Below are 25,675 nucleotides of genomic sequence, written 5' to 3'. Positions count from 1 at the left end.
GCAGACATACATTACAGATGTATCTAAGTGAAACACTTGCAATGCAAATTGTACAGCCCTAAATGATGTAACATGTAGTTGAGATAGTTAATTGGTTCTTTGGCTGTTTTGGCTCTCTGCATAAAAGCTTTATTGGTTAGACTCTTTCTGACTTCCTTCTTTTAAAGGTAAGCCTTTAGAAACCTCACCATACAGGAAGAATAGGAAGTAAAACAGTGAAATCAACCTATCATTCCCTCAAGCTATTAAGAACAAAAATAGTAAAAAGGCTTTTGGGAATATACCTGTGATTGGTGAGCCTCCAGTTCTTCTGGGATCAGTCCAAGTTAAAGATACAGAATCATGTCGAACATCAACAATGTTGGGGGGTGGAGGAGCATCAGGCACATCTAAACAATATCAAAAGATGAAGCATCATTAACAATAAATATCACCTCTAAAACCTTTTTTTTTTTTTTTTTTTTAAACATTTTGAATATGATAATGATTACTTACCAAATGGATGTTTTGCAACAACAGGATCAGATTTAAGACCTTCGCCTACTCCATATTTATTTTCAGCCCTTATCCTGAATGTGTATTCATTTCCTTCATGAAGCCGTGTAACTCTAAATGTAGTTTTCTGGACTGCAGAGGCACAAGTCACCCACTTATTGCTTATATTATCTCTTTTCTCTAGAACATAGTTAGTGATTTCTGAACCACCGTTATCTTTTGGAGGACCCCATTTTAAGGTCATGGCATCAGCTGTGACTTCATCAAATTTCACTGGACCTGTTGGTATGCCAGGTTTGCCAACAACTTTCACGGAAATGGTGCCTTCCTTGCTGCCAACAACATTCTTCAGAGTGATTGTGTATTTTCCAGCATCATCTTTCTGGCAGTCACGTACTACAAGTGTTGTGTTTACTGCTGTGGATTCAAAAGCAACTCTTCCACTCTCGGTAAGTGCCTTGTCTTCATCTTTCTTCCATGTTACAGTGGGCACAGGCTTGCCTTTAATAGGGATTTTAAGACGGAAATTGCTACCCTCTTTAGCTGTATAGCACAGATCAGGTAGATCTCTTAAATCAAGATCAGGTGCCACTGTAAAAAAAAAGAAATAAAAAAAAATCAATTATTAAACCAAATGTAAACTCTGAGATTTCTGAAAATTCTGAGATCTGAGAAATTCAGATGCTCTTTTCATAGCATCATAGAAAGGTCTGTGCTGGAAGGGACCTTAAAGATAGTCAGGGACAGGGGCATTTCCCACTAGATCAGGCTCCTCCAAGCCCCATCCAACCTGGCCCTAAACATCTCCAGGGATAGGGCACGCGCAGCTTCCCAGAACCAAAGCTTCTCAGGTTCCAGAGCCTTACCACCCTCATAGAAAGTATTTTGTTCCTTTTAAAGGCATCTGATTTGCATGTATATATAGCAATGATGCTATGTATGAAATAAATGTGGTTTGGTAAGTGAATTGATTATCTTTCAAGTTGCTTCATACCAACATCATCTCTTGCCACAATTGTGAGCTCCCTTGGAGTTCCATATCCAGCATCATTTTGGGCTCTCACTCTGAACGTGTATTCTTGTCCTTCCTTTAGGTCTCTCATTGAAAAGTGAAGGTTCTTTGATCGCATCACTTCTTGCCACTTATCTTCACCAATGAGAACCTCCACAACATAGGCAAAAATACGGCTTCCACCATCACTGATAGGTTTTTTCCATACTAAATTGCATGATGATTTTGTTACAGCTGAAGCTTTTAGATCCACAACTGGTCCAGGCGTTTCTAGAAGAGGAAGAAAAGCAGAGTGAGTGTCCTTTTAAGCTAAAAATAAAAATGAATTGAATACCAAAATAGGAGAAATTGATTGATTTTTCTTACCAGAAGCTTTAACAGCATCACGAGTTTCACAGGGGTCACCGATACCATATTCATTTTCAGCAAAAACCCTGAAGAAGTAGGATTTGCCTTCTTCTAAGTTGGTTATCCTGTAGCTTGTCTTTGGACATTCTGTTGTTACTGTGGACCATGACTTTCTTTCTGCATCACGTTTTTCAACAACATAATTTGTGATTGGACTGCCACCATCAATTATTGGAGGTTCCCATGTTATATAGGCAGAATCCTTAGATGCTTCCTTTACAACAAGGTTAACAGGAGGGCCTGGAGTATCTAGATAAACACAAATTCCCTGGATTTAATATAGTAAATGACATGCAAAAAAAAAAAAAAAAAGTATATGTATATATATATATATATTAGTTGCAAACTGAACAAATACGTTATTCTGGGGAAAACTCTGGCACTTACCAAGTACTTTTACAACGATGGTATATGCCTTTTTCCCACAACTGTTCTCCAGACTGAGAACGTATTTTCCAGCATCATATTTGTTTACGTTTTCACAGCGCAGGAAGGTATCAAAGTCAGTTGATTTGATATCTAATCCTTGTCTGTCTCTTAGATTGGCACCCACTTTAGACCATGAAATCTTGGGAGGTGGTCGTCCTCTTACTGGCACATAAAGTCTCATTGTGACTCCCGCACGTAATACAAGGACTTTCCTTAGTTCCGCATCAAGTTCTCCTTCAGGAGGAACTGTTAAACAATAACGAGGTAATTAAAACATAACCTTTAAGACTATCACTAACTTTTCTCAGACAAGAAGTACTGCTTTACAGGCATTCACTAGATTACCCAATTAATTCTTATGCCCATGATGATATCAGTGAGTTTGTGTCCTGATTCTCATTTCAAGATCATTTAGAAACTTTGCTTTTTTTTCCCCCTCACCAATTTCACTCACTTTTCTTCTGCTTTTTCCATAATTTACATTACTTATCATGTAAAGAGGGCTCTCATTTCCTCTATAATTGAAAGGAGTTTCAAAGTCTGTACTGCTTTTTTTGGATCAAAGCAGTTCTGTGAAGGAATGCTTTTCTATTTGTGGCAAAATGCATACAGAAGCCAACACAGCTCTTAGGGAATAAGTCTCACAGAATCATGGGAGTTGGAAGAAATCTTTGGAGATCATCAAATCCAATCCCCTGCTAAAGCAAGTTCCCTGTAGTAGGTTACACAGGAAAGAGTCCAGTTGGGTTTTGTGTATCTCCAGAGAAAGAGATCCACAACCTCTCTGGGTAGTCTGCCCCTATGCTCTATCACCCTCTAATTAAAAGTTTTTCTTCATGTTCAGATGGAATTTTCTGCGTTCCAGTATGCAATTACATAGTGTCTCACGCAGATTCTTAGGATAATATTTTTGGCTTCAAATTATTTGGAGACATGAAGACTACCTGAAATGTCTGAAGTATGATTAGAGAGAGAAAAAATAGGAAATGGAGGAGTATCTGACATACAAATGAAAACTGCAGACACCGTTCAGATTTTTCTCAGTTCTTAACTGCTCCATTTTTTCTTTCCCAAATTAGCCACTTTCAAACTACATTTATTTGAGAAATGACACATTCCAAATTAATCATTTTTTAAATGATCTTTGACAAATCCTTCATTTAGAAGCCACTCCATGAATTAAAAAAAAATGTGAGCATAGAAATATATTTTCAGTGAACATACTTAAAATATCTTTGGCAGTGTGTTTATCAGGAACATCACTTGGATCACTGTATCCAATCTTATTGACAGCATATACACGGAACTGGTACTCTGTATCTTCCATCAGCCCTGTTACCACAAAGTGCGTAGCCTGTAAGTTCTTGGGAAGATTGCATCTGACCCAGTTGTCTGTGTCAGCTCTTTTTGATTCTACTAGATAACCAATAATAGGGCTTCCACCATCATATGCTGGTTTGCTCCATGACAGGCTTATTGAATTACGAGTAGTGTCAACCACCTTCGGGAAAGCAGGTGGGCCAGGAGGATCTGAGAATTAAAACAGCAGAAAGTTAATCACATCAGATGATGTACAACAGTATTTGGAAATACCATGGAAAATATCTGAGACTTTCAGCTTACATTGAGGATCACGAGCATACACGGCTTTGGACGGTGCACTAGGCTTGCCAGGTCCAGCTTTATTCAGTGCTATCACCCGGAACTCATATTCTGTTCCTTCTAGGAGTCCTGAAGCCTTAACAGTTCTTTCAATGACAGGCTTCCTGTTTACCTTCGTCCAGTTAAGTGCTTTAGTGTCACGCTTCTCAAGTATATAACCAGTTACTGGGGACCCACCATCATTAGCTGGTGGCTTCCAGCTAACAGTCATGAAGTCTTTTGTTACATTACTGATTACTGGTGGATCGCAAGGTCCAGGTACATCTGTAAAGATTTATTTGAAAGTTATGTTGATATCATAAGTGTATACAAAACAAAAACAAAAACAGTGACTTGTGAAAATAGCCTGCTAAACACTTACCATATGGATTCTTAGCAACTGCAGGTTCAGTCAAAATAGGGTCTCCAACACCATATTTGTTTTCAGCACATATACGGAACTGGTACTCATGCCCTTCTATTAGTTTCTCCACTGTGCAGCTTGTAATGGGTACATTGGCGCTGACCTGGGCCCAGTTTGGTCTGCTTGTTTCACGTTTGTCAACAATGTAATTAGTAATTTCTGAACCTCCATCTTCTAGAGGAGGCTCCCAGGAAAGCATTGCATGATCCGCATACATGTGCTTGATTTTCACGGAGGCCGGAGGACCAGGCTTATCTAGAAGAATCAACAACACTATGTCATACCTCTAGCTCTTGATATAATTTAACCACAAATGCATTTACCAATGGACACTCTTTAGCTTACCAAGTACTTTAAGCCTAATGGTTGCTGACTTTGATCCACTCGCATTTTCAGCAGTAATAGTATAGTCTCCTGTTTGCTTCCTGTTAACACTGAACAGTTCAACAATAGCAAGATTTCTCTTAGTGGTGATCTTAACACCTTCTGATGGTTTTAAAAGTTCTCCTTCTTTCTTCCAAGTGATGGTTGGCATTGGTTTTCCATATACATTTGCCTCCAGGCGTACATTAGTTCCAGCTTTTACTGTTAGCTGTGATTGCATAGATAGATCCAATTCTATTCTGGGAGGAACTGAAGGGAAAGAGCACAACATTTAATCAGTCTAGTAAGAGGTAAGCACCCAATTCTTCTCATGACTATTAGTTCAACATGGATAGATTCTTATCAGAGTTCTCAGATGCTTTTGCATTTCTCACCATTTTCTGGGTGAATGGTCACTGGATCAGAAGGCTCTGAAGGTTGGCTAATATTAACCGCTGTCTTAGCAATTGCTCTAAATTGATATTGAGCATTTTCTTCCAGATCAGTAGCAGTGTATTCTTCTAGAGGTATTTGATGTGGAGTTGTATTGCACCGGACCCATTTGTCACCAGGTAATTTGCAAGCTTCAACAAAGTAGCCAATAAGCTTGCTACCACCATCATGCTTTGGTCTTGTCCATACCAGTGATGCAGTACTCTTAGTGACATCAGTAACTTCAGGTTTTCCAGGAGGATCTAAGTTGAGTAAGATCATGTTTTAGTCTGGTGTTTATTTTCTAATTACTACTATTATTAATGAATATATTATATACATATATAATATGTAATAGATCTGGATCCAGTCTACAGTACAACCATACAAACATGAAAACAATAAATGCAAACCAAAGACTATAAGGAGTTGCAGATACATTGGGGATGACCATAGAAACAGTAGTCTGTTGCTATTCAGTGGTTTGTCTGGCTTACCGACTGGTGTCCTTGCTGTGACAATCTCAGTTGGTTTACTAGGTTTACTTGCTCCAGCTCTGTTCAGTGCATAAATTCTGAAAGTATACTCAAGACCTTCGATGAGCCCCACACAAGGGTACTCTGTGGAACGCACAGCTGTATCGTTAGCTTTCACCCATAGTAAACTGTTCCTTTCTTTGCGTTCAATGAGATAACCAGTGATTGGACTGCCTCCATCACTATCTGGTCTATCCCAAGCAACAAAAATGCAGTCCTTGTTAACCTTGGTAATACGTGCATTCTTTGGTTCACTGGGTACATCTAGACAGAAATACAAAGATGGATATCAATCACATGCTTTCTTATTAGGAGGGGGAAAAAAAAGAGAAATATTACTGTGAAAATATGACATACCAAATGGGAACCTTGCAATCATCTTGTCAGAATTAAGTGGCTCAGAAATCCCAAAACGATTTTCAGCACGAACACGGAACATGTATTCTTCTCCAGGAATCAGTTTTCCAATTCTGCAGCTTGTCTTTGTGACAGAAGCTAAGGCTGTTACCCAGTCTCCTCGGCTTACATCACATTTTTCAACTACATAGTTTGTAATGTTACTGCCACCATCTTCAAGAGGTATATGCCATGCAAGAGTGCATGCATCAGCATCTATTTCAGAAATGTCAAATGGAGGCTGTGGTGGACCTGGCTTATCTACACAAAGAAATACATTGAGAAAAAGTTATGAAGGAAAATGGAAACCACTGAAACATACTAAAACCAGTTTTGTGTGAAATCAGATTTTTAAAAATAATTAAATGATACATACCCATGACTATCACTCTGATTTTTTGACTATCAGTGCCAGAGCTGTTTTCTGCGGTAAGAGTGTAAAAGCCAGAATCTTTTCTAGTCACATCCTTAATGATGAGAACAGAAGACTTCTCTGCCTTATGCACAGCAAGGCGACTGGATGTAATTACATCTTGATCTCCTTTCAGCCATTTACAGACTGGCTGAGGCTTCCCATATACATGAGCTTCAATTCTCAGCTTCTTCCCAGCTTTAATGTGAACATGCTCAGGCATCAGGATCTTAGGTGGGACTGGAAAAAAACAGACAGTGATATATAAATTCAACTTCTGTGACATATCAATTCACTTTTTCTTATGCTTTCATGTGAAAGTTCATCTCCCTCAAGAGGAATAACCAGTAGGAAAAACTTGATAATTTTTAATTTAGGCCAATTCTGAACAGCTAGAGATTTTGCAGTGTGTAATATCCATGCCAGCCTTACTTTTGCATTCTTGTGCAGATTATAAGAGAAATAATTTGAGTTTGGATTTCCTACTTGCACACTTAATGAATCATACAACTTCTATGGAATTTGTCATGGATAACCTACTGTGCAGATGGGTTCCTAATTTTTACAAGACAGACATGAAGGAGAAAAAAAGAAAAACTGAAATTCTCACTGAATTTAACCTGTTTCCACAGCCATTTTACTACTTTTGAATCACTCTTCAACTAGAGCCCCTTCCCCAATTTTTGCACATTTTTTTGTCACCTTCTTCCAAAAGAAGCCTGGCCATACATTTAGTGTATTTTTCTCCTTGTCCCTGTCTATTTTTTCATTCGCTGTTGATCCTGTACCTCTCTCCACATCACGGATGAAGGAGGCTGTTCTTATTTGTCCCACGCTCCTATGTCTTTCTGTGCTTGAAGTTCTCCACTAGGCCAGTATTGTCCTCCCTCCTTTTGGCTTTACATTCCCAAGTTACTCTACAATATAAGCAACTTTTTCTTGCTTATCTTAAAATAAGAATCACTTCAAAGCCCACTTCTCTCTCAGCCTACTGTTGACCTACTGCTCCCCTTTTCTCTTTCATTTTAAGTTAACTGGATGTATTTATTATCTCTTCCTAATTAACCTGTCTTCTCATTCCAACTGAAGCCATACACATCACATTGTGATGATTCATGCTCATCATTTTTGACCTGTGAAAATATCCAATACAACTAAGCAAAATCTTCAAGATGACTTCATCAAGTAATTGACTTCTTAGGTCTCAATTTAAGAACAAGAGTGCTTGCCTATTTTATTGCTAAAGAGAATATTGTAACAAGGGCAATATTTAATTAGGTACTTACTGAGTTGTTCTTTAATTTCAAATACTCCTTCAGCTTCTCTTGGAAAACTTACTCCAACAGCATTTCGAGCTGCCACTCTAAACTTGTACTTTTTTCCTTCTTTCAGGCCAGCTACAACAATGGAGAGGTCTTTGACTACTGAATATTCTGTCCAACGATCTTCTGGTTGGTCATCTTCTTTGTAGCTAACAATATACCCATCAACTTTTGAGCCTCCATCACGCAGTGGTGGCAGCCAGCCTAAAGTAGCACTGTTCTTTGTAATTTCAGTAACTTCAAGTTTTCTTGGTGGATCGGGTTCACCTTTTGGGGTGGGAGGAGGAAGAGGAGGGGCAAAGGAAAAGAAACATTAAACAATGAATTACCAAAATTTTCTGAAATACTGGTGCTATCTATGCTAACTTAACAAGTAAAATATAGATAAGAGGAAACTTTTTGCAAGACTGTGAAGATACTGCATTCATGTGTTACCTAAAAGTTACTGATGCAAACATTTATGACACTGTTTAGAAATAACTGCTTTTAAAAAATCCAAGATCTTTCTTAATCATAGAAAAAAAATCAAATATGCATAAAAGCACACTTACTTAAGGGATCTGTTGCTAGGACTGGTTTTGGTATGTCACTTGGAACACCTGATCCATATTCATTTACTGCTGTTACTCTGAAGTAATATTCATTTCCAGGTACCAGGTTAGCTATTTGGAAACTAGTTTTCTTTAGTTCTGCAGTGACTGTTCCCCAAGTCTTCCTGTCAGCCTCACGTTTCTGCAGGATGTAATGAGTCACTGGGCTACCGCCATCATTCTCTGGAGGTGCCCATGAAAGATGGCATGACATCTTGGTGACATCTGAAGCTTTGAAGTCTGACACAGGTCCAGGAGTATCTATAAAGAAATTTCAATTTATGCAAGTCATTTGTTTTGAAGATTCATCAAGTTACAATTAAGGGGTGCAAATAGAATATCACACAGTCAGAGACAGCATTAGCCAATACATTTATTTGTGCTCAAAAACTTCAGCATTAGGGGGGTAAAGATTTCTGTAATGAACATACAATATTATTAAAACAATGTCTACAGATAGTTCTCTGGTTACTTACCCAGAACTCTAACGTTCACAAACACAGCCTTTTCTCCAGCTGCATTGACAAGTGTCAGTGAATATTTGCCTGAGTCATCACGTGTTGAATCAGGAATGACACAGAAGGCCATAGTGTCAACCAGGTCAACCTGTCCTTTTCTGATGACATTATCAATACCCATTCTCCTCCAGGTGACTTTTGGTGCTGGGCGACCCCTAATAATGGCAAAAAGTCTGATAGGACATCCTGCTCTTACTGTGACTAACTTTCTCATGCTTGCATCCAATTCAATCTCAGGAGGTTCTGAAAGACAAAATTACAGAAATAAAATTCAAAGTTTAGGACAAGAAATAAGTTAAAAACAGAACAAATAAAGATTGTACATGAAAACTCATAGAGAAAATGGGAAAACTCACCAAGTATTTCTTTGGGAGACACAGCTTCTTTCAGTTCTGCTGGCCGGCCAAGGCCAACCTGATTTTGGGCAGAAACTCTGAACTCATATAATTGTTTCTCATCCAGACTAGTGGCTGTAAATTCTGTATGAATAACTTGAGCAGCAACATTGCATCGTTTCCATCCTGCTTCAGGATCAGCACCTTCCACTTTTGGTCTAATTTCCACAACATATCCAATAATCGGAGCACCACCATCGTACACTGGTTTTCCCCAGCCAAGGGTTATTGAACTTTTTGTACTATCAACCACTCTCAAGTTGGTGGGAGGACCAGGTGGTTCTGAAAGACAATAAAAATTATGGACAAGAATACAGTTATGCAGTTTAACAATCAGTTGACATTAAAACAAAATAAGGTAGAATATAACAGTATACCTATTGGGTCTTTTGCTACTACTGGTCTTGATGGCAAGCTTGGTTCTCCAAGTCCAACTTCATTTTCAGCACTGACACGGAACTGATATTCATGACCAGGGATGAGATTAGTAACCTTCTTGCGTCTCTCAGGAATAGCAGTCTTAGTAACTGGAACCCATCTTAATGACCGTTTCTCTTTCCTCTCTAAGATGTATCCTGTAATTGACTTGCCACCATCATATTCTGGTGGGTTCCAAACGACAGTCATCTCTTCTTTGCTTACCCTTGTTACCTCTGGAGGGTCAGGGCGTCCAGGTCTATCAAATTTAGTTTTTGCGATAATTGGGTGTGTTTCTGTTGGTGGACCAGTGCCCATTTTATTCTCTGCACGAACTCTGAATATATATTCATTACCTTCAATGAGTCGCGTTACATTTGCATAGTTTGTTAGGACAGAAGAAGAGTATGTAGACCAAACCATACGCTTGCTTTCACATTTTTCTAGGATGTAGTTTTGTATTTCACAACCACCGTCATCCTCTGGAGGTTCCCAGGTAACAGTACATCTGTCACTCGAAATGTCAGTGACTTTCAAATTTCTTACAGGACCTGGTTTATCCAAAACAATAACAGTAGCATATGCTACAAAACTACCAGCTGTGTTAGTTGCAGTAATCACATATTTCCCACCATCACTACGCCTTGATTTTGTGAGAACAAACTTTGATGTGTCCGATGTAGTTTCAATACTGACTCTTGGAGACCTTGTAAGATCTGTTGCATCTTTGTCTTTTGTCCATACAACTTCAGGCTGTGGTTTTCCTCTGACTCCAGCCTCAATTCTAATTGTGTCACCAGCTTTCACTGTTAGGACCCCACTTAACTTCAAGTCTAGCACTGGCTTCTGTAGATCTTCTTTCACAACAACTTCAGCAGTTTTTACCCAGTCACTTTCACCTGCCTCATTCTTGGTTTGAACTCTGAATTGGTAAATCTTATTTTCAACACATTTATCAACCATGTAGTGTGTTTCCTTAATGCTGCCTTTGTGAACCCTTTCCCATTCATCTGAGTCTTTCAGTTTTCTCTCCACGTGATAACTTAAATTTGGGCTTCCACCATCATAATCTGGTCTTCTCCATTTCAGAAATACAAATGTCTTCCCTTTCTCCGCAATGTGAAGATTTTCTGGCTCTCCAGGCTTGTCAATAGGATTTATGGCAAGGATGGGAGTTTTGGTCTCAATGCAAGGACCTGGACCTATTTTGTTTTCTGCACAAACTCTAAAGAAGTATTCACGGTTCTCTATAAGATTTGCCTTAACTAACCGTTTAGTGACATCAGAGGACACAATTGACCATCCCCTCTGATTTGGTTGACGGTACTCTACGATATAATTTGTGATTTCTGAGCCACCATTATCCACCGGACTCTCCCAAGCAATCATACAAGAATCTTTTGTGACATAGCTTATTTTCAGGTTCTGACATGGTCCAGGTCTGTCAAGTACATTCACAATAGCAAATCCTTGAGCATGTCCACAGCTGTTCTTAGCTGCTATTATATATTTGCCATGATCAGATCTTTTGGCTTCTTTTACTTGCAGTCCAACATTAGGTAGTTCACGGACTATTTCAATGCGTTTTTCCTGTACCAACACTTTGCCATCCTTAGACCATGTTATTTCAGGATCTGGCCTGCCTTTCACTTTGCCAGTAATATTGATTGTTTGGCCTACTCGGACAGTAATCAAGTCTCGACAAGTCACATCCAAGCTTATTTCTGGAGGAGAAAGAATATCTTTCGCAAGTACAGTTTCTGCCAGTTCTCTTGGCTCTCCTTCTCCCACAATGTTGACAGCTTTTATTCTGAATTTATATTCATTTCCTTCTATTAACCCAGGTACTCTAAATGCACATTGTCTGATAAGATCATCTTTATTAATTCTGTTCCACTGTGTAGTTCCAGTTTTCTGGCACTCCACAATATATCCTAGAATTGGGCTGCCACCATCTTTGAGAGGTTTTGTCCAAACAAGATCAGCTGTTTCTTTGGTTTTATCTTTTAATTTTGGATTAATGGGTGGTCCAGGAGGAGTGATAGGACGTGATGCTTTTATTGGATCAGAGCTCGGAGATGGCTTGCTTAAGCCCACCATGTTTTCTGCAAAAACTCTGAATTCATATGTGTTGCCTTCAAAGAGACCAGTGACTCTGTATTTCATATCAAGTATTGGTGTCTTATTAACACGCACCCATTTACCAGATGCTTCTCGACGCTCAAGTATATAACCAGTTATCGGAGTTCCACCATCTGACATCGGTAGGGTCCAAGACACTGTTGCAGCATTTTCTGTAATATCAAACACCATTGGTTTACCAGGTGGGGATGGTGGATCAAACATATGTTTAGCAACTGTTGGTTCTGAATCAAGAGGTGCACCAATGCCTATCTTATTTTCTGCCCGAACACGGAAAATGTATTCACAACCCTTCTGCAGTCGTGGAATCTTAATTTTTGTGTGACTTGTTCCGGAGCTAACTACTCCCCAAGTCTCTTTCTTTGACTGACGCTTCTCAACAATATAGTTTATTATAGGACTCCCACCATCGTCTTTAGGAGGGCGCCAAGAAATAACCATATGTTCCGGTGTTACTTCAAGAATATTAATAGGACCAGTCGGTGGGCCAGGAACATCCAAAACTGTAAGATGTAGAGCAACAGTTTTGTGGCCAGCTGCATTAGATACTGTGAGCAGGTACTCTCCTGTATCTTTTCTTACACAGTCTTTGATGGTAAGAACAGTTGAATAATTGTCAGTCTCTATCTTGTGTCTGCCTTCCGTCTTAATTTCAGTGTCATCAGTAACCCACTTTGCAGTGGGAACTGGCACACCTCTCATAATTGCAGGAAGTCTCACAGTGGTTCCAGCTTTAACAACAAGGCCTTCAATTAACTTCACATCTAGTTCTACAGATGGAGGTACTGAAATGAGAAAAAAAATAAAAAAATAAAAAAATTGAATTATGGTTTTCAGAGAGTATACTTAAAGGAGAGAGAGAATCAGTGAAACAATACAAAAAAGCTAAAAATTACCTAGTTTTTCTTGACATTCTATTGGTATAGTTGTATCTGGAAGGCTGAGACCCACAATATTTTGAGCTTTCACACGGAATTTGTATATTTTTCCTTTTTGTAGGCCTGTAACAACACAGTCCAGCATTGGGACTGTTTGGAACTTTGTCCACTCATCTGCACCATCCTCCTGATATTCCACCAAATATCCAGTTATCTCAGCACCACCATCACGATCTGGTCGATTCCAAACAAGGGAAACTTCTGTCTTGTCGACATCTACATGATGCAGATTCTTTGGTGGCCCAGGAGGATCTTTGAAAATATAAAACCCAAAGCAGTTAGTAAATGGCTGATCCATCTGATGGTACACGGTACCATGTTCACATTAGTTCCAGCAAGACTATTTCAAAAATTACAGAGAACAATATAAACAAAACAAATCCTGAGTAACACTTACGCAGTGGATCTATAGCTTTAATTGGCTTGAGTGTTTCCACATATGGTCCTCTACCAAACAGATTCTCAGCTGCAACTCGGAAAAGATACTGAGTGCCTTCCATGAGATATTTAGCCATGTGACTGCGTTTCTTGGAGGACGATGAGACAGATACCCACTGTGCAGAAGCTACATCTTTCCTTTCCACCACATAGTTGGTAATAACAGAGCCACCATCATCTTCTGGTTCCTTCCATGTCAGGTAGCAAGAATCACTTCTAACATCACTGACTTGCAGATTTCTAGGTGGACCAGGCTTATCTATTAACATTGAAAACAAATCTGTTATCTATTTGATAACCAAAGATTTTTTTTTAAATTTAGTAGATTTTAAGGAAAAAAACAAACAAAAAACATATTCCCTGTGTCTTTTTTTTTTTTTTTAAATTTTATTTTTTTTCCTACTGTGTATTTTATCATAGAATCATAGAATAGCCTGGGTTGAAAGGGACCACAATGATCATCTAGTTTCTACCCCCCTGCTATGTGCAGGGTCACCAACCACTAGACCAGGATGCCCAGAGCCACATCCAGCCTGGCCTTGAATGCCTCCAGGGATCGGCATCCACAACCTCCTTGGGCAACCTATTCCAGTGTGACACCACCCTCTGTGTGAAAAACTTAGTCTCAGTATTTAAGCTAAATCTCCCCTGCCTCAGTTTAAAACCATTCCCTCTTGTCCTGTCACTATCTACCCTTGTAAATAGCCATTCCCCCTCCTGTTTATATGCCCCCTTCATGTACTGGAGGGCTGTAATGAGGTCTCCCTGAATCCTTCTTTTCTCCAAGCTAAACAAGCCCAGTTCCATCAACCTTTCCTTATATCTCAATTTGTTGATATTTTCCTGACATTCTTTCATTTCTTAACCCCCAATTAAACCAGGCTGTATAAAAATAACATAAAAAAGATTACCTAAGACAAGAACTTTTACTGAAACAGTTTTTGAACCAGCTGGATTTTCAACTGTCAGGGAGTAAATTCCACCATCTTCATGGACAGTGTTACGAATTTCAAGCTTACTGCCAACACCTGTAATCTCAATATCAGCTTTGGGTGAGACTTCCTTATCTTCTTTCTTCCAAGAAACTTTTGGGAATGGAACGCCTTTAATAACAGCACTAAGTCTCAGGGTATCTCCTGCTCTTACTTGCTGTTCTCGAGCCATATTAGCATCAAGTATCAGCTCAGGAGGTTCTGGAATCAGAACAAGTTTTTTAGAAACTGAGAAAACAAATATCTTCTTAAGTAAACTCAGCCAATTTTATTATACTCACCAAGTCTGTCTTTTACTTCTACTGCATCAGGAACGTAGGCTGGTTCAGATTCACCTGCTGCATTGACTGCCATGACTCTGAACTTATAGGTCAAACCTTCAGTAAGTCCAGTGACTTTATATTTTGTCTCAGGACAAGAATCTGGTGTAAGATTGGCCTTTCTCCATTCTTCATCTCCAACCTTCTGATATTCAACAAGGTAGCCGATTATCTTACCGTTACCATCATGGCGTGGTGGTTGCCAAGTTAAGTCAACAGAATTCTTAGTTTTATCTACTGCTTCTGGATTAACAGGTGGACTTGGTTTTACTGTTACAAAGAAAAAAAGAAAAGGAAAGAAGGAAAATATTTAAAAGGATTTCTATATGAAAGTAAGAGTGCATTAAAACTTCAGTGAAAAAGAAAACAAATTTAATACTTTACCAATTGGATCTCTAGCAAAAATTGGCTTTGATGGTGGACTAGGATTACCAACACCAATTTCATTTTCTGCTGAAACACGGAATTCATACTGGCAGCCTTCAAGGAGGTCAGGTACTTTGAACTGAGTACTGAAAATTGGGTCTTTGGTAACTCTGACCCATCTAGTAGCCATTGTTTCTTTCTTTTCCACAATATAGTTTGTTATGGGCTTGCCTCCATCATATGGTTTGTTCCAAACTACTACTGCAGAGTCTTTTGTAACATCCTTAATAACTGGTTGTTCAGGTGCATCAGGAACACCTGGAAAAAAAAACCACAAGAGTTAATGAGGACAACAGACAGAGTAAAAATTACAGTTTCAAAATAAAACAGGAAACAAATGACGTACTGAAACGGTCCTTGGCTTTCATCTCATCAGAAATGAGAGGATCACTTATGCCATAGAGATTTTCAGCATAAATTCGAATTTGATATTCTCTTCCTTCAAGCAGCTTAGGAATTTTGCATGTTGTCTTAACTGTGGCAGATGTAACTGGCATCCACAAGTCTCTGTGTGTATCCCTCTTTTCAATAATGTAATTTGTAATTTCACTGCCTCCGTCATCAAGTGGAGGTTTCCAGGAAACTATCATATGGTCTTTATGAACTTCATCAAATATAACTGGACCCACTGGAGGTGAAGGGCGATCTGTTTAAGGAAAAAAATAAATCACATCCATGTTTTTATAAGATCTTCAAACAATAACAGACTAAATCAGTGTCAATATGGTAAATATATTATGAAAATAGAAACCTGGTAACTAATTTTAATAAGGAGTCAAAATCTCAAAATTATTCCTCTTAATACTCGTCTGACTCACTGGACCTTATTTCTTAATTCTTATGAAGTATTTAGTGACTGACGTTTTCTACAGTAAATTGATATTCTTGAAATGCATGTGGAAATATATATTCATGCAGAATAAATTAAGGCATAGTTAATTATGAACTCAAAATCAGTAAATTATATTTCAGTAAAAGTAAGAATGTACTATATCAGAATATTTCAATAAAGAACACAGTATTTATGTTCCATATAATTCAATGAATTTGAATTATAAAAAAAAACCAAAAACCTAAAGGCAGTACTATTGTTCAGTGAAACCTACCCACAACAGTAACTTGACAAAACCCTTTTCTTGATCCTGTGCTGTTCTCTACAGTAACACAATATTTGCCTGAATCTTCACGGACAGATTTTAGTATCCCCAGACAAAGTGTTGTAGGAGTTGTCTTGATCTTTGTACGGTCATCTTCTTTCAAAACAATATCATCCCTTAGCCAAGTAATCTTTGGTGTAGGCTTTCCTGAGTAACGTCCAGTCAGGCTGAAAGCTTCACCAACACGAACAATAAGCTTGTCTCTGAAGTCAAGGTCAAGTGTTGGAGGAGCTGAAAGATGAAAGTAAAAAATATTATTTCCACAAATGTCAGTAATATTAGTAAGAAAAAGTAAGGAATCATTAAGAGTGATAATTGTTTTCAAAAGAAATATGAAAAAGATACATACCAATTTCATCCTTGCATGTGATTGGTTTTGTGCAAAATGATGGCTTGCCTTGCCCCACAATATTGCAAGCACTCACACGATACTCATAGGTGTCACCCTCTTTCAGGCCTTCTACTGTGTATTTCCTATCAAGCATTTTTTCCTTAGTAACTCTGTGGAATTTTTCTTTTCCAATGAGACGACTCTCTAGAACATACATGGTGATATCCGAGCCTCCATTATATTTTGGAGGATTCCAAGTTAGTGTAACAGAGTTCTTTGTAACTGCTTTAACCTCTAGGTCTTCAGGACGGTCAGGAACGGCTGTGAACAAACACAAAAATATGTTAAATTAATTTTCCTGCAGATTCATCTCATATGAAGTAACTTAAAACACAAAATCAACTTACTTATTGGATCTCTAATGATAAGTTCTTTTGTTGTCTCTGTGAAAGGACCCATGCCAATTATATTCTCTGCTGCAATTCGGAAAAAGTAGGCTTTCCCTTCAGTCAGTCCCTGAACAGTAGCATTCTGCCTTGTAACTGTATAGCTTACTGGAGTCCAGGCTCTATGATCAGATTCACGTTTTTCAATTATGTAGTTGGTAATAGGAGAACCACCATCATCTTCTGGAGTAAACCATGTCAGTTTGCAAGAGTCACTTGTTAGGTTCTCAGTAAGGAATGGCATGCCAACTGGGCCTGGTACATCTGGAATCAAAGAAAAAATGGGATATTTAAATATACATACTGAATGTTATGAAATTTAACTTGTTCACAAGGAATGAAATTGCTTTTTACCTAGCACATCAACAATAATGGTCTTCTTCCGCTCACCACCTGCATTTTTAGCAAGAAGAGTGTATAGACCCTGGTGGCTCCGTTTGCAATTCTTGATGACTAAAGAAGAACTGATGGCTGTTTCTTCAATTTTAGCTTCCTCTGGTAAAGCTCGATCATCTCTACTCCAACTCACAGTTGGAGCTGGTTTTCCTGAGACATATGCTATGATCCGAATTACTCCTCCAGCATGAACAACAATTCTGTCCCTGACACTTGCATCCAAATTGATATCAGGAGCCACTGTGAGAGGTGAGAAAAATAAAAATTCAGTCATTTAAATATTTTTTTTTTTTAGTTCTCATTTTGAATTAGAAATATTTAAAGAAGTAAATGAAAGTTATAAATACCAATTCTGTCCTTCATTTCAATAACGTCTGTAACTTCTCCGGGTTCTCCAATGCCAGCAGCATTCACTGCCCTAACTCTAAATTTGTAAAAACATCCTTCTTTTAATCCTGCCACAACAAACTTTGTTCCTCTGATTTCTTTATCCTTTACCTGGAAAAAAATATTATAAAATCAATGAAAAATCAAGGTATCATCAATTTCTTTGTGATGATTGAAATAAATCTTAAATGAGAAATTGTTTCACATTTACAAGTACAAGACATGATTGAGAATACAGTAATCTAGCTCATATAGGAGTTTTCGAAAATGGGACACAAAATCTATTGTTCTGAAGATTTACTTGTTAGATAATTTTAAAAGACAGAGGCATTATAAGAATCACAATGCTCTGTAGTCCAAGAAGGATTACTTGTTTTGCTGGTCAAATAAGCTCATATAAGTGACAGTGGTGGTTAAAAAAACAAACAAACAAAAAAACCCCCCACAAACAAACAAAAACAAAAATCAGAAACAAACAAAAACAAAAAACAAACAAATAAACAAAAAGAACAATTTGTTTTTTTTATAAATCCAAGTATGAATCCTGTTCACCTGAAAAAAGTACAGGAAATTTATGTACTACTTTAAATGCATCTCAGTATTTACACAGATACAAAAAATGGCCAACGTATTCTATTAAATATTAAAGCAAGGACCATATTAGTATGGTTAATAATTTAGCAGAGATTCTGCCAGTGATAATTTGTTTTATTCTTTTGTTGTTGTTTTGTTGGGTTTTTTTTGTTTGTTTTGTTTATAGTCACAGATCACCTATGTATTTTGTCTTATTTTTAAACACAGAATTATAAGAAATCTAAGAAAAAGAAACTTGCCAGTTAACTGGGTATTGTGGACTGGCAATTACTGACTTTAAATTTGGCAGTACAATTTAAGTATATGCAAATAATTAAGGTGCAAAATATCAAGTTTTAGAAAAGAACATTCATAATGAAAATTTGTTAAATATATATATATTAAAAATGTATATATATCTTTTCTCCTGGAAACACCTGTTTAGATGTACAGAGAAAAAAAAAATCAGATTCTGTAGGATTTCCATCTACCTTTTCCCATTCTTCCTTTCCTTCTTCTTTATACTCAACAATGTACCCAGTGATCCTAGAGCCACCATCCTTTAATGGTGGAGTCCACTCCAAGTCTACAGAAGATTTCGTCCAATCAGTAACTTTTGGAATAGGAGGGCCAGGTGGGGCTGAAAAATATAATCACACAGTTACAGCATAACAATATATTCTGTGTTCCTATCTGAGTATTTTCAAATTAATAAATAGGAAACAAAAATATTTACCAATCGGGTCTCTAGCAATTGCTGGATCAGATGGCATGCTTGGTGGTCCAACACCAGCTGCATTAATAGCCGATACACGAAACTGATATTCAGAACCTTCAATAAGACCAGTAACTTTGTATGAAACACCCAGTGCCATAGGTTTGATTGGGTCACGGTTAATTCTCGTCCATCTCTTTCCAGTAGTTTCTTTGCGCTCTAACCAGTAACCAGTAATAGGAGAGCCACCATCATGTTCTGGTTCTTCCCAGTTTACAGTCATAGAATCACGTGTTATACTGCTAACTGTTGGTTTATCACATGGTCCAGGAACAGCTGGGGGAAAAAAAAAATTACAGACAGCTCGTAAAAAATTGCTACGGGAAGACGGAAATATGTAGTCATGTGATTATAGTTGCAGCATGTTTTTTTTTTTTTGTTTTGTTTTCGTTTTTTCTTCCTGGATCAGTACCTTGTTTCAGTACCTAGACTAATCCTGAATGTTTTAAAGATAGTTTTCTCTTACCGAACGTTTCTTCTACATCACTATTGCTTAGATTTCTCTTTCAAAACTGAAGACAGCAATTTCCTGACAGAATGACCTAAGTCTTGTAAGATAAAACCTTATTTGTATATTAGCACCTTAATAAACTCAGAGATTTTATTTCAATATACTTAACAGGGAAAGTATTTTTGGATACCACACAAGCTTACTACTGCTAAAATCTTCAAGCTATTCTAGAAAATTTACTTTGGTGAAGAGAGAAAACTAGTAGTGGTATTTATCAGATGTCATACACATATCAGAGTATGAAAATATCTGACATAATTTGAAAACCTGTTTCTACTTACTGAAGAGGTTTCTTGCTGTTTCTGGTTCACTGTCCAAAGGTTCTCCAATACCATACTTATTTTGTGCCATAATGCGGAACACATACTCATGGCCTTCCATTAACTTGGGAATAGTGAATACGCATTCCTTGGGCTCATTTGTAACTGGTACCCATGTCCTCCTATTTGCTTCTTTTTTCTCAATAACATAGTTTGTAATCTTAGAACCACCATCATCTAACGGAGGAAGCCATGATATTGTCATTTTGTCAGCCAAAATGGATTCAAATTTAATTGGGCCCACTGGAGGTCCAGGACGGCCTAAAATATAAATTTTATTAAAGAAGAATTAATTCAAATGCTATTAAAATGAAGTATCACATGAATATTATCAATTTCTGTAATATAATAGAGTTCTTGATATCTACCCAGAACATTTAGTCTCATCTCCTTTGAAGCAGTTCCTAAATTATTTACAGCTGTTATAGTATATAAGCCTGTATCACTTCTGCGAGACTGTTGAATCAATAAAGTGCAAGAATCTTCTCCAACAATCTTGTTGACGTGTTGGTCATACGACACTGGCTTTTTGTCATCTGGTTTCTTTGGAGAAGCTTTCTCCCAAGTTAGTGCTGGGAAGGGTATGCCCTTTATCTTGGCCACAATGTTAACATCTGTTCCTTCTTCAACCTCCATAAATTCTTTGAGTTCAATAGATGGTGGGCCTACAATGAAATATTGAGAAAAGTTAACATACAAAATCGCTTCATCATTGCAGAGTAGAATTTGTATTTATTGGCATTAGCCACTACTTACATGTTTGGTCTTTGACAACAAGTGGACCAACAGTAGCTGAAGGCCTGCTAGGACCTGCTATATTTACAGCCTTGACTCTGAATTCATATTCACCACCTTCTATAAGATCCTCAACAGTAAACTTTGTTTCCTCCACATCACGTCTGTTGCATTGTTTCCAAGTTTCTTTCACTTCTCCAGTACGATCCCAGTGGAGACATTCAACATTATAATGAGTAACAGGAGCTCCACCATCATTCTTTGGAGGTTTCCATGTCAGACTCACTGTGTTCTTCGTTACTAGGCCAATCTTCAATTTAATAGGTGGATCAGGAGGATCTTAAGAAAGGAAACAGCAACATAAATAAATTCACTGTACAGTATCATCTGGCTTCAAATAACTCTATTCATTTTGATTTCACTTACGGATTGGATCCCTGGCTGTGGTTCGTTGGATAGTTTCTGCAGGAGGGCCAACACCAAAACGGTTTTCTGCACGTACCCGGAAGAAATACTCTTGACCAGATATGAGATCAGGTACAACAAAAGAAGTGCTTCCACAGTTTGCATTAACTTTTGTCCAGGCTTTCCCATCGATAGTTCTTTTTTCTATAACATATCCTCTTATTCTATCTCCACCATCATCATCTGGCATCTTCCATGAAAGTTTGCAACTACCTCTTGTGATATCACTTACTTTTAGGTCTTTTGGTGGACCTGGGACATCTGTTAAGGTAAAAGCATAACAGAAGCAATGTTAACAAGTATGTAGGAAAAAAACCCCAAAACTTACTATTTAAACATTTCAGTATGTGTAAGCCGTACCAAGAACATTGACTCTAATATGTGCTGTTTTTTGTCCTGCTTTGTTTTTTGCTGTAATACTGTATCGCCCCGAATGACTTCTGTTGCACTCAGGGATGATTATCACTGAACGTGTATCAGTTGCTTCCACCTGTAGATAATAGAAAGAAAGTTATAGTTCAACTTTAAATGTCTATGTTTGAAAAATTTTTGAGATACTAAAGTTACAAAACTTGCTTGGTTTACCTGAGCTTCTTCAGGTATATTATGACCTCCCTCCTACAAATGAAGGAAATAAAGTAAATATGAAAGGGATGTAGTTAGATGTCTAGAAATAGATTAAGAAAAACAATTTTTTCTTTTACTAACCTTTGCTGCTGTCTTTGCTTTTCCTTCAAATTCCCAGAACGATTTTGGAACTGGACGACCTTTGATAACAGCTGGGATTTTAATTGTAGTGCCAGCACGGCAAGAGAGAAAATCCTGTGTTCCAATATCAAGGAAGATTTCTGGTTCCTCTGAAAAAAAAAGAAAAAAAAGAAAAAAAATTATTTTTTAGAGCTACCAAAAGTAAATTTCTGCTAGAACTAGTCTAAATCCCAAGATAAACATGTTTGATTTTTTGGAAAAGGTAGCATGTGTAGAAAGTAAGCTGGGAATTATATAAATAAATTTGCTGTTGCAATTTTGTCACAAAATACAAAGTACTTCTGTACTATGGCTGTGGGAAATCATAAGAGTTCTCAGTAGATCGTACTCTTATAAGCGTTATCATGACACTTTCCAAAAGGTCTCTTAGTCTTTTATTACATTCCTGTTCAATTATTTTCTTGTTATTGACTCTGCTTGCTTCGCATCTTGCTCAGCCATTCAAAGAAGTAGGTAACATTTAGATATAAATACCTAAATGAATTTCTACAACACTTACCTAAAATATCTTGGATAGGTATTTCAGAAGTTGCAGGACTCGGTTCTGATTCTCCAGCAGCATTTACAGCTTTCACCCTGAATCGGTATTTTCTGAGCTCTTTCAAATTGGGAATAACACATTCACAAGTGGGAAAGAGTTTGTCTCCTTCATTCACCTTTTTCCAGTCAGTACTACCTTCATCTTGCATTTCAACAATATAGCCTTTTATTGGGCTACCACCATCCTTTTGTGGAGGCTTCCATGCAAGAGATACAGATGATTTGGTTTTGTCTTTGATCTCTGGACAAGATGGTGGGCCAGGCACAACTTGTAAAACAAGAGCAAGCAAAAGCCAAAATTACCAAAGAGTTAGTAATCACATATATTTTTCTTAAGAGTTTATAGAAAAATGCAAACATTTTCAGTGTTTTTTCTGCCATACACAGATGATCCCAGAACATGCATAATAATTACATATATTACATACATCACTGAGGAATAATTTAGGTAAAAGGCATAAACACTGAACTCTAACAGTGAAGAAAAGTAATTATACAAAAATCTGATACTGAACTCAAGCAAGTATACTTGGCAATATTTGCGATGGCATAATCTTTGGTTTATGTACATAAATGAAGGGGTAAAAGTTTTTAAAAGTCAGTTATTTTAAAACCAGTGAAAAACAGAAAATCAGGTAACTACTTTGCATGAACAACATCTTTTTGGTTTAATGAAAACAAAGCATTTGATTAATGTCACTAATTTCAATGTTAATAAAAGTACCACATTCTAGTATGATACAGACCTTAAAAGTAGTCACAAATTCTATACTTACATATGGGATCTGCTGCTAAAGCAGGATCTGATGGTTCACTGGGAGGGCCAATTCCAGCAAGATTTTCAGCCATAACTCTAAATTGATATTCGACACCTTCAGCCAAGCGAAGCACATTGTACTCTAAACCTTTTACTGATGGTTTCGTTACTGGAGCCCTGTTAACACGTGACCAGTAGACACCTCCCACCTCTCTCTTCTCCAACCAATAGCCAGTTATTGGGCTGCCACCATTGTCCAAAGGAGGCTCCCATGCCACCAGCATTGATGACCTAGTGCGATCTAAAATTTTTGGCTTTCCAGGAGGTCCAGGAAGGCCATAGGGATCCTTAATAACAACTTTTTCTGAGAGGCATTCATCACTTATTCCATATTTGTTTACAGCCCGGACTCTAAATTGGTATTTTTCATTTGTTGCAAGATTCCACACCTGAAAAATAAGATTTTTAATCAATATTCAGGTATTTTCTGAATCAACTTATTTGTTATTATTCAGGGGTTTTTAGCATTGGATTCTACCTTGGAATCTCACTGATATCATGACATGTATGTAGCTACATGGCTGCATGCAGTGCCCTAGGCATAGTTTTATTTCATGTGCACAGGATCAAATGTAAATAAAAGTATCATCAGGTTTCACTTTGCACTTGGCAGAGCTACAAATAATACTGGAAAATGGAAAATAACTCATCTTCTAAATTCACATGAGATTAAATAGTAAATGAGAACAATTAATTTTGTCACAGGAGGAAAATACATACACATAGCATGTATATTCATAGTTGGGCAATGTGCATTTAGAAATTATGCACTTTAAATGGACCGCTAGCACAGGTATCTCTGCAAGAAGTAGTTTTTATTGTGTGCTGTCATATGGAAGTATATAATAAAAATAATAAAATTACCCCAAATCTTCTGTCTATTGCACTATTGGAGACTTCTTCCCACTCGGACTTCTTCCTACTAGCATCACGTTTCTCGATAATGTAATGGGTAATTTCACTGCCACCATTGTCAAGAGGTGCATCCCACGTTAAGTAGCATGATTCTGCTTTAATATCAGAAACAGCAAGGTTTCTTGGTGGAGAAGGACGATCTATATGAAAATGACAGAACATAGAACTGCATTAAGAAAAAGACAAAAGCATTCTACTATGTAGCATTTTATTGAAATGTCACATCCTTACCATACACTTCAACATGCACATTGCGAAATGCAGTGCCAAGACGATTGGAAGCTCTCACAGTATAAATGCCTTTATCATCTCTCACAGCTGCAGGTAGGGCAAGTTCAGTTTTTGCCTCACTTCTTGATACTTCTTCCTTGGTGATCTTAAGTGCACTGGATGTTTGGTCAATTAAAACTTCATTCTTGTCCCATTCAATCTTTGGCATTGGCAGTCCAGTCACATCAGCAGGAATATTAACTGGTTCTCCTGCCTTCACTTTGATAGTATCTCCTCTCACAGCCAAGCGTAATGTTACGGTTGGAGGTACTGAAAATCAGAAAAAGAATGATAGTGAAATTAGGGATGAAACAGAAAATGAACTGCATTGTTTTTAACATGTTTATATGGATTTCTTTAAACAAGATGTACCTTCATCATCCTGTATAACTACATTGAGGGGCAATGATGGTTCACTCTCTCCAATCTCATTGACAGCTTTGACACGGAATTCATACATATGGAGTTCATCAAGTTTTTCAACAAGAAGAGATGTGGTTGGACAGAGCCTTGGGTTCACTCTTTCATAGTCTTTTGAATCATGTCTCCTCTTCTCAACAATGTATCCTAAGATAGGACTACCACCATCACTACGTGGAGGCTTCCAGTCAAGTGTAATGGTTGACTTTGTCCTTTCTGTGTACATGAATCTCTCAGGTGCTGTGGGAGGACCTATTAACACAGACAAATCAAAATGAAAAAAATATAAAATATAATGTCAGTTACTTTGACACAAATGCCTCCCATTTATTTCCACTGAAACTACAACAGATATGAAGAGCATAACATTATTTAATAGAGTGAATTCTCACCTACAAAATACTTTTTCACCACAGTCATCACTATTAACTATGCATTTTTGTCAGCTATGAACAAAAGCCTGCATGCTGTGCTCATAAAAATGTGAACCAGAGTAGACAACACCCTGCTTCACTGCTGCTGTGTTGGCTGGTAGGAAAATATTGCCCATGTAGTCCAGCTTGCACTGTGCTAACATCCACTGTTTGGTGTCCATAAACATTCAGCAAGTGCCAATGAATGAAAATGGCTGCAATTTTTTTGGTATGGAGAAATTCAGTTCCAAATCTTTGCTTCATATGAGCTTTGTAGTCAGGTGGCATTTTATCAGACTCTCTCTCTGCTGCCATCTGTCGCATGGCAACAAAACTTAACAGAATATTGATGGGAAGGTTCAGCCTCTACTGCCATGCCACAAACATCTG

General features: G+C 37.7%; 1 protein-coding gene across 1 annotated transcript in view; it reads right to left on the bottom strand.

Moving 5' to 3' along the window:
* TTN (titin) overlaps positions 1 to 25,675 on the bottom strand; it is a 239,816-nt gene that overhangs the window by 47,682 nt on the left and 166,459 nt on the right. The window contains exons 220-262 of the mRNA XM_032445727.1: positions 24,825 to 25,124; positions 24,414 to 24,722; positions 24,132 to 24,322; positions 23,227 to 23,656; positions 22,410 to 22,718; positions 21,851 to 21,999; positions 21,728 to 21,760; positions 21,503 to 21,632; positions 21,104 to 21,403; positions 20,699 to 21,016; positions 20,311 to 20,607; positions 19,904 to 20,203; positions 19,073 to 19,387; positions 18,828 to 18,976; positions 17,724 to 17,874; positions 17,335 to 17,616; positions 16,942 to 17,244; positions 16,553 to 16,855; positions 16,153 to 16,434; positions 15,393 to 15,692; positions 15,005 to 15,304; positions 14,582 to 14,890; positions 14,220 to 14,501; positions 13,268 to 13,567; positions 12,829 to 13,122; positions 9,751 to 12,717; positions 9,335 to 9,655; positions 8,937 to 9,221; positions 8,422 to 8,721; positions 7,835 to 8,137; positions 6,513 to 6,788; positions 6,098 to 6,397; positions 5,702 to 6,004; positions 5,168 to 5,467; positions 4,755 to 5,042; positions 4,368 to 4,664; positions 3,968 to 4,270; positions 3,569 to 3,874; positions 2,303 to 2,590; positions 1,874 to 2,164; positions 1,490 to 1,777; positions 496 to 1,086; positions 285 to 389 (exon numbers count right to left, since the gene is read on the bottom strand). Coding sequence (XP_032301618.1) covers positions 285 to 389; positions 496 to 1,086; positions 1,490 to 1,777; positions 1,874 to 2,164; positions 2,303 to 2,590; positions 3,569 to 3,874; positions 3,968 to 4,270; positions 4,368 to 4,664; positions 4,755 to 5,042; positions 5,168 to 5,467; positions 5,702 to 6,004; positions 6,098 to 6,397; positions 6,513 to 6,788; positions 7,835 to 8,137; positions 8,422 to 8,721; positions 8,937 to 9,221; positions 9,335 to 9,655; positions 9,751 to 12,717; positions 12,829 to 13,122; positions 13,268 to 13,567; positions 14,220 to 14,501; positions 14,582 to 14,890; positions 15,005 to 15,304; positions 15,393 to 15,692; positions 16,153 to 16,434; positions 16,553 to 16,855; positions 16,942 to 17,244; positions 17,335 to 17,616; positions 17,724 to 17,874; positions 18,828 to 18,976; positions 19,073 to 19,387; positions 19,904 to 20,203; positions 20,311 to 20,607; positions 20,699 to 21,016; positions 21,104 to 21,403; positions 21,503 to 21,632; positions 21,728 to 21,760; positions 21,851 to 21,999; positions 22,410 to 22,718; positions 23,227 to 23,656; positions 24,132 to 24,322; positions 24,414 to 24,722; positions 24,825 to 25,124 — 14,748 coding nt within the window. The remainder of the gene's footprint in view (positions 1 to 284; positions 390 to 495; positions 1,087 to 1,489; positions 1,778 to 1,873; positions 2,165 to 2,302; positions 2,591 to 3,568; positions 3,875 to 3,967; positions 4,271 to 4,367; positions 4,665 to 4,754; positions 5,043 to 5,167; positions 5,468 to 5,701; positions 6,005 to 6,097; positions 6,398 to 6,512; positions 6,789 to 7,834; positions 8,138 to 8,421; positions 8,722 to 8,936; positions 9,222 to 9,334; positions 9,656 to 9,750; positions 12,718 to 12,828; positions 13,123 to 13,267; positions 13,568 to 14,219; positions 14,502 to 14,581; positions 14,891 to 15,004; positions 15,305 to 15,392; positions 15,693 to 16,152; positions 16,435 to 16,552; positions 16,856 to 16,941; positions 17,245 to 17,334; positions 17,617 to 17,723; positions 17,875 to 18,827; positions 18,977 to 19,072; positions 19,388 to 19,903; positions 20,204 to 20,310; positions 20,608 to 20,698; positions 21,017 to 21,103; positions 21,404 to 21,502; positions 21,633 to 21,727; positions 21,761 to 21,850; positions 22,000 to 22,409; positions 22,719 to 23,226; positions 23,657 to 24,131; positions 24,323 to 24,413; positions 24,723 to 24,824; positions 25,125 to 25,675) is intronic.

The sequence above is a fragment of the Coturnix japonica genome, chromosome 7 (genome assembly GCF_001577835.2).
Source record: "Coturnix japonica isolate 7356 chromosome 7, Coturnix japonica 2.1, whole genome shotgun sequence".
NCBI lineage: Eukaryota > Metazoa > Chordata > Aves > Galliformes > Phasianidae > Coturnix > Coturnix japonica.
The sequence above is the reverse complement of the archived record's forward strand: the minus strand, read 5'-3'. Positions and strand labels throughout refer to the sequence as shown.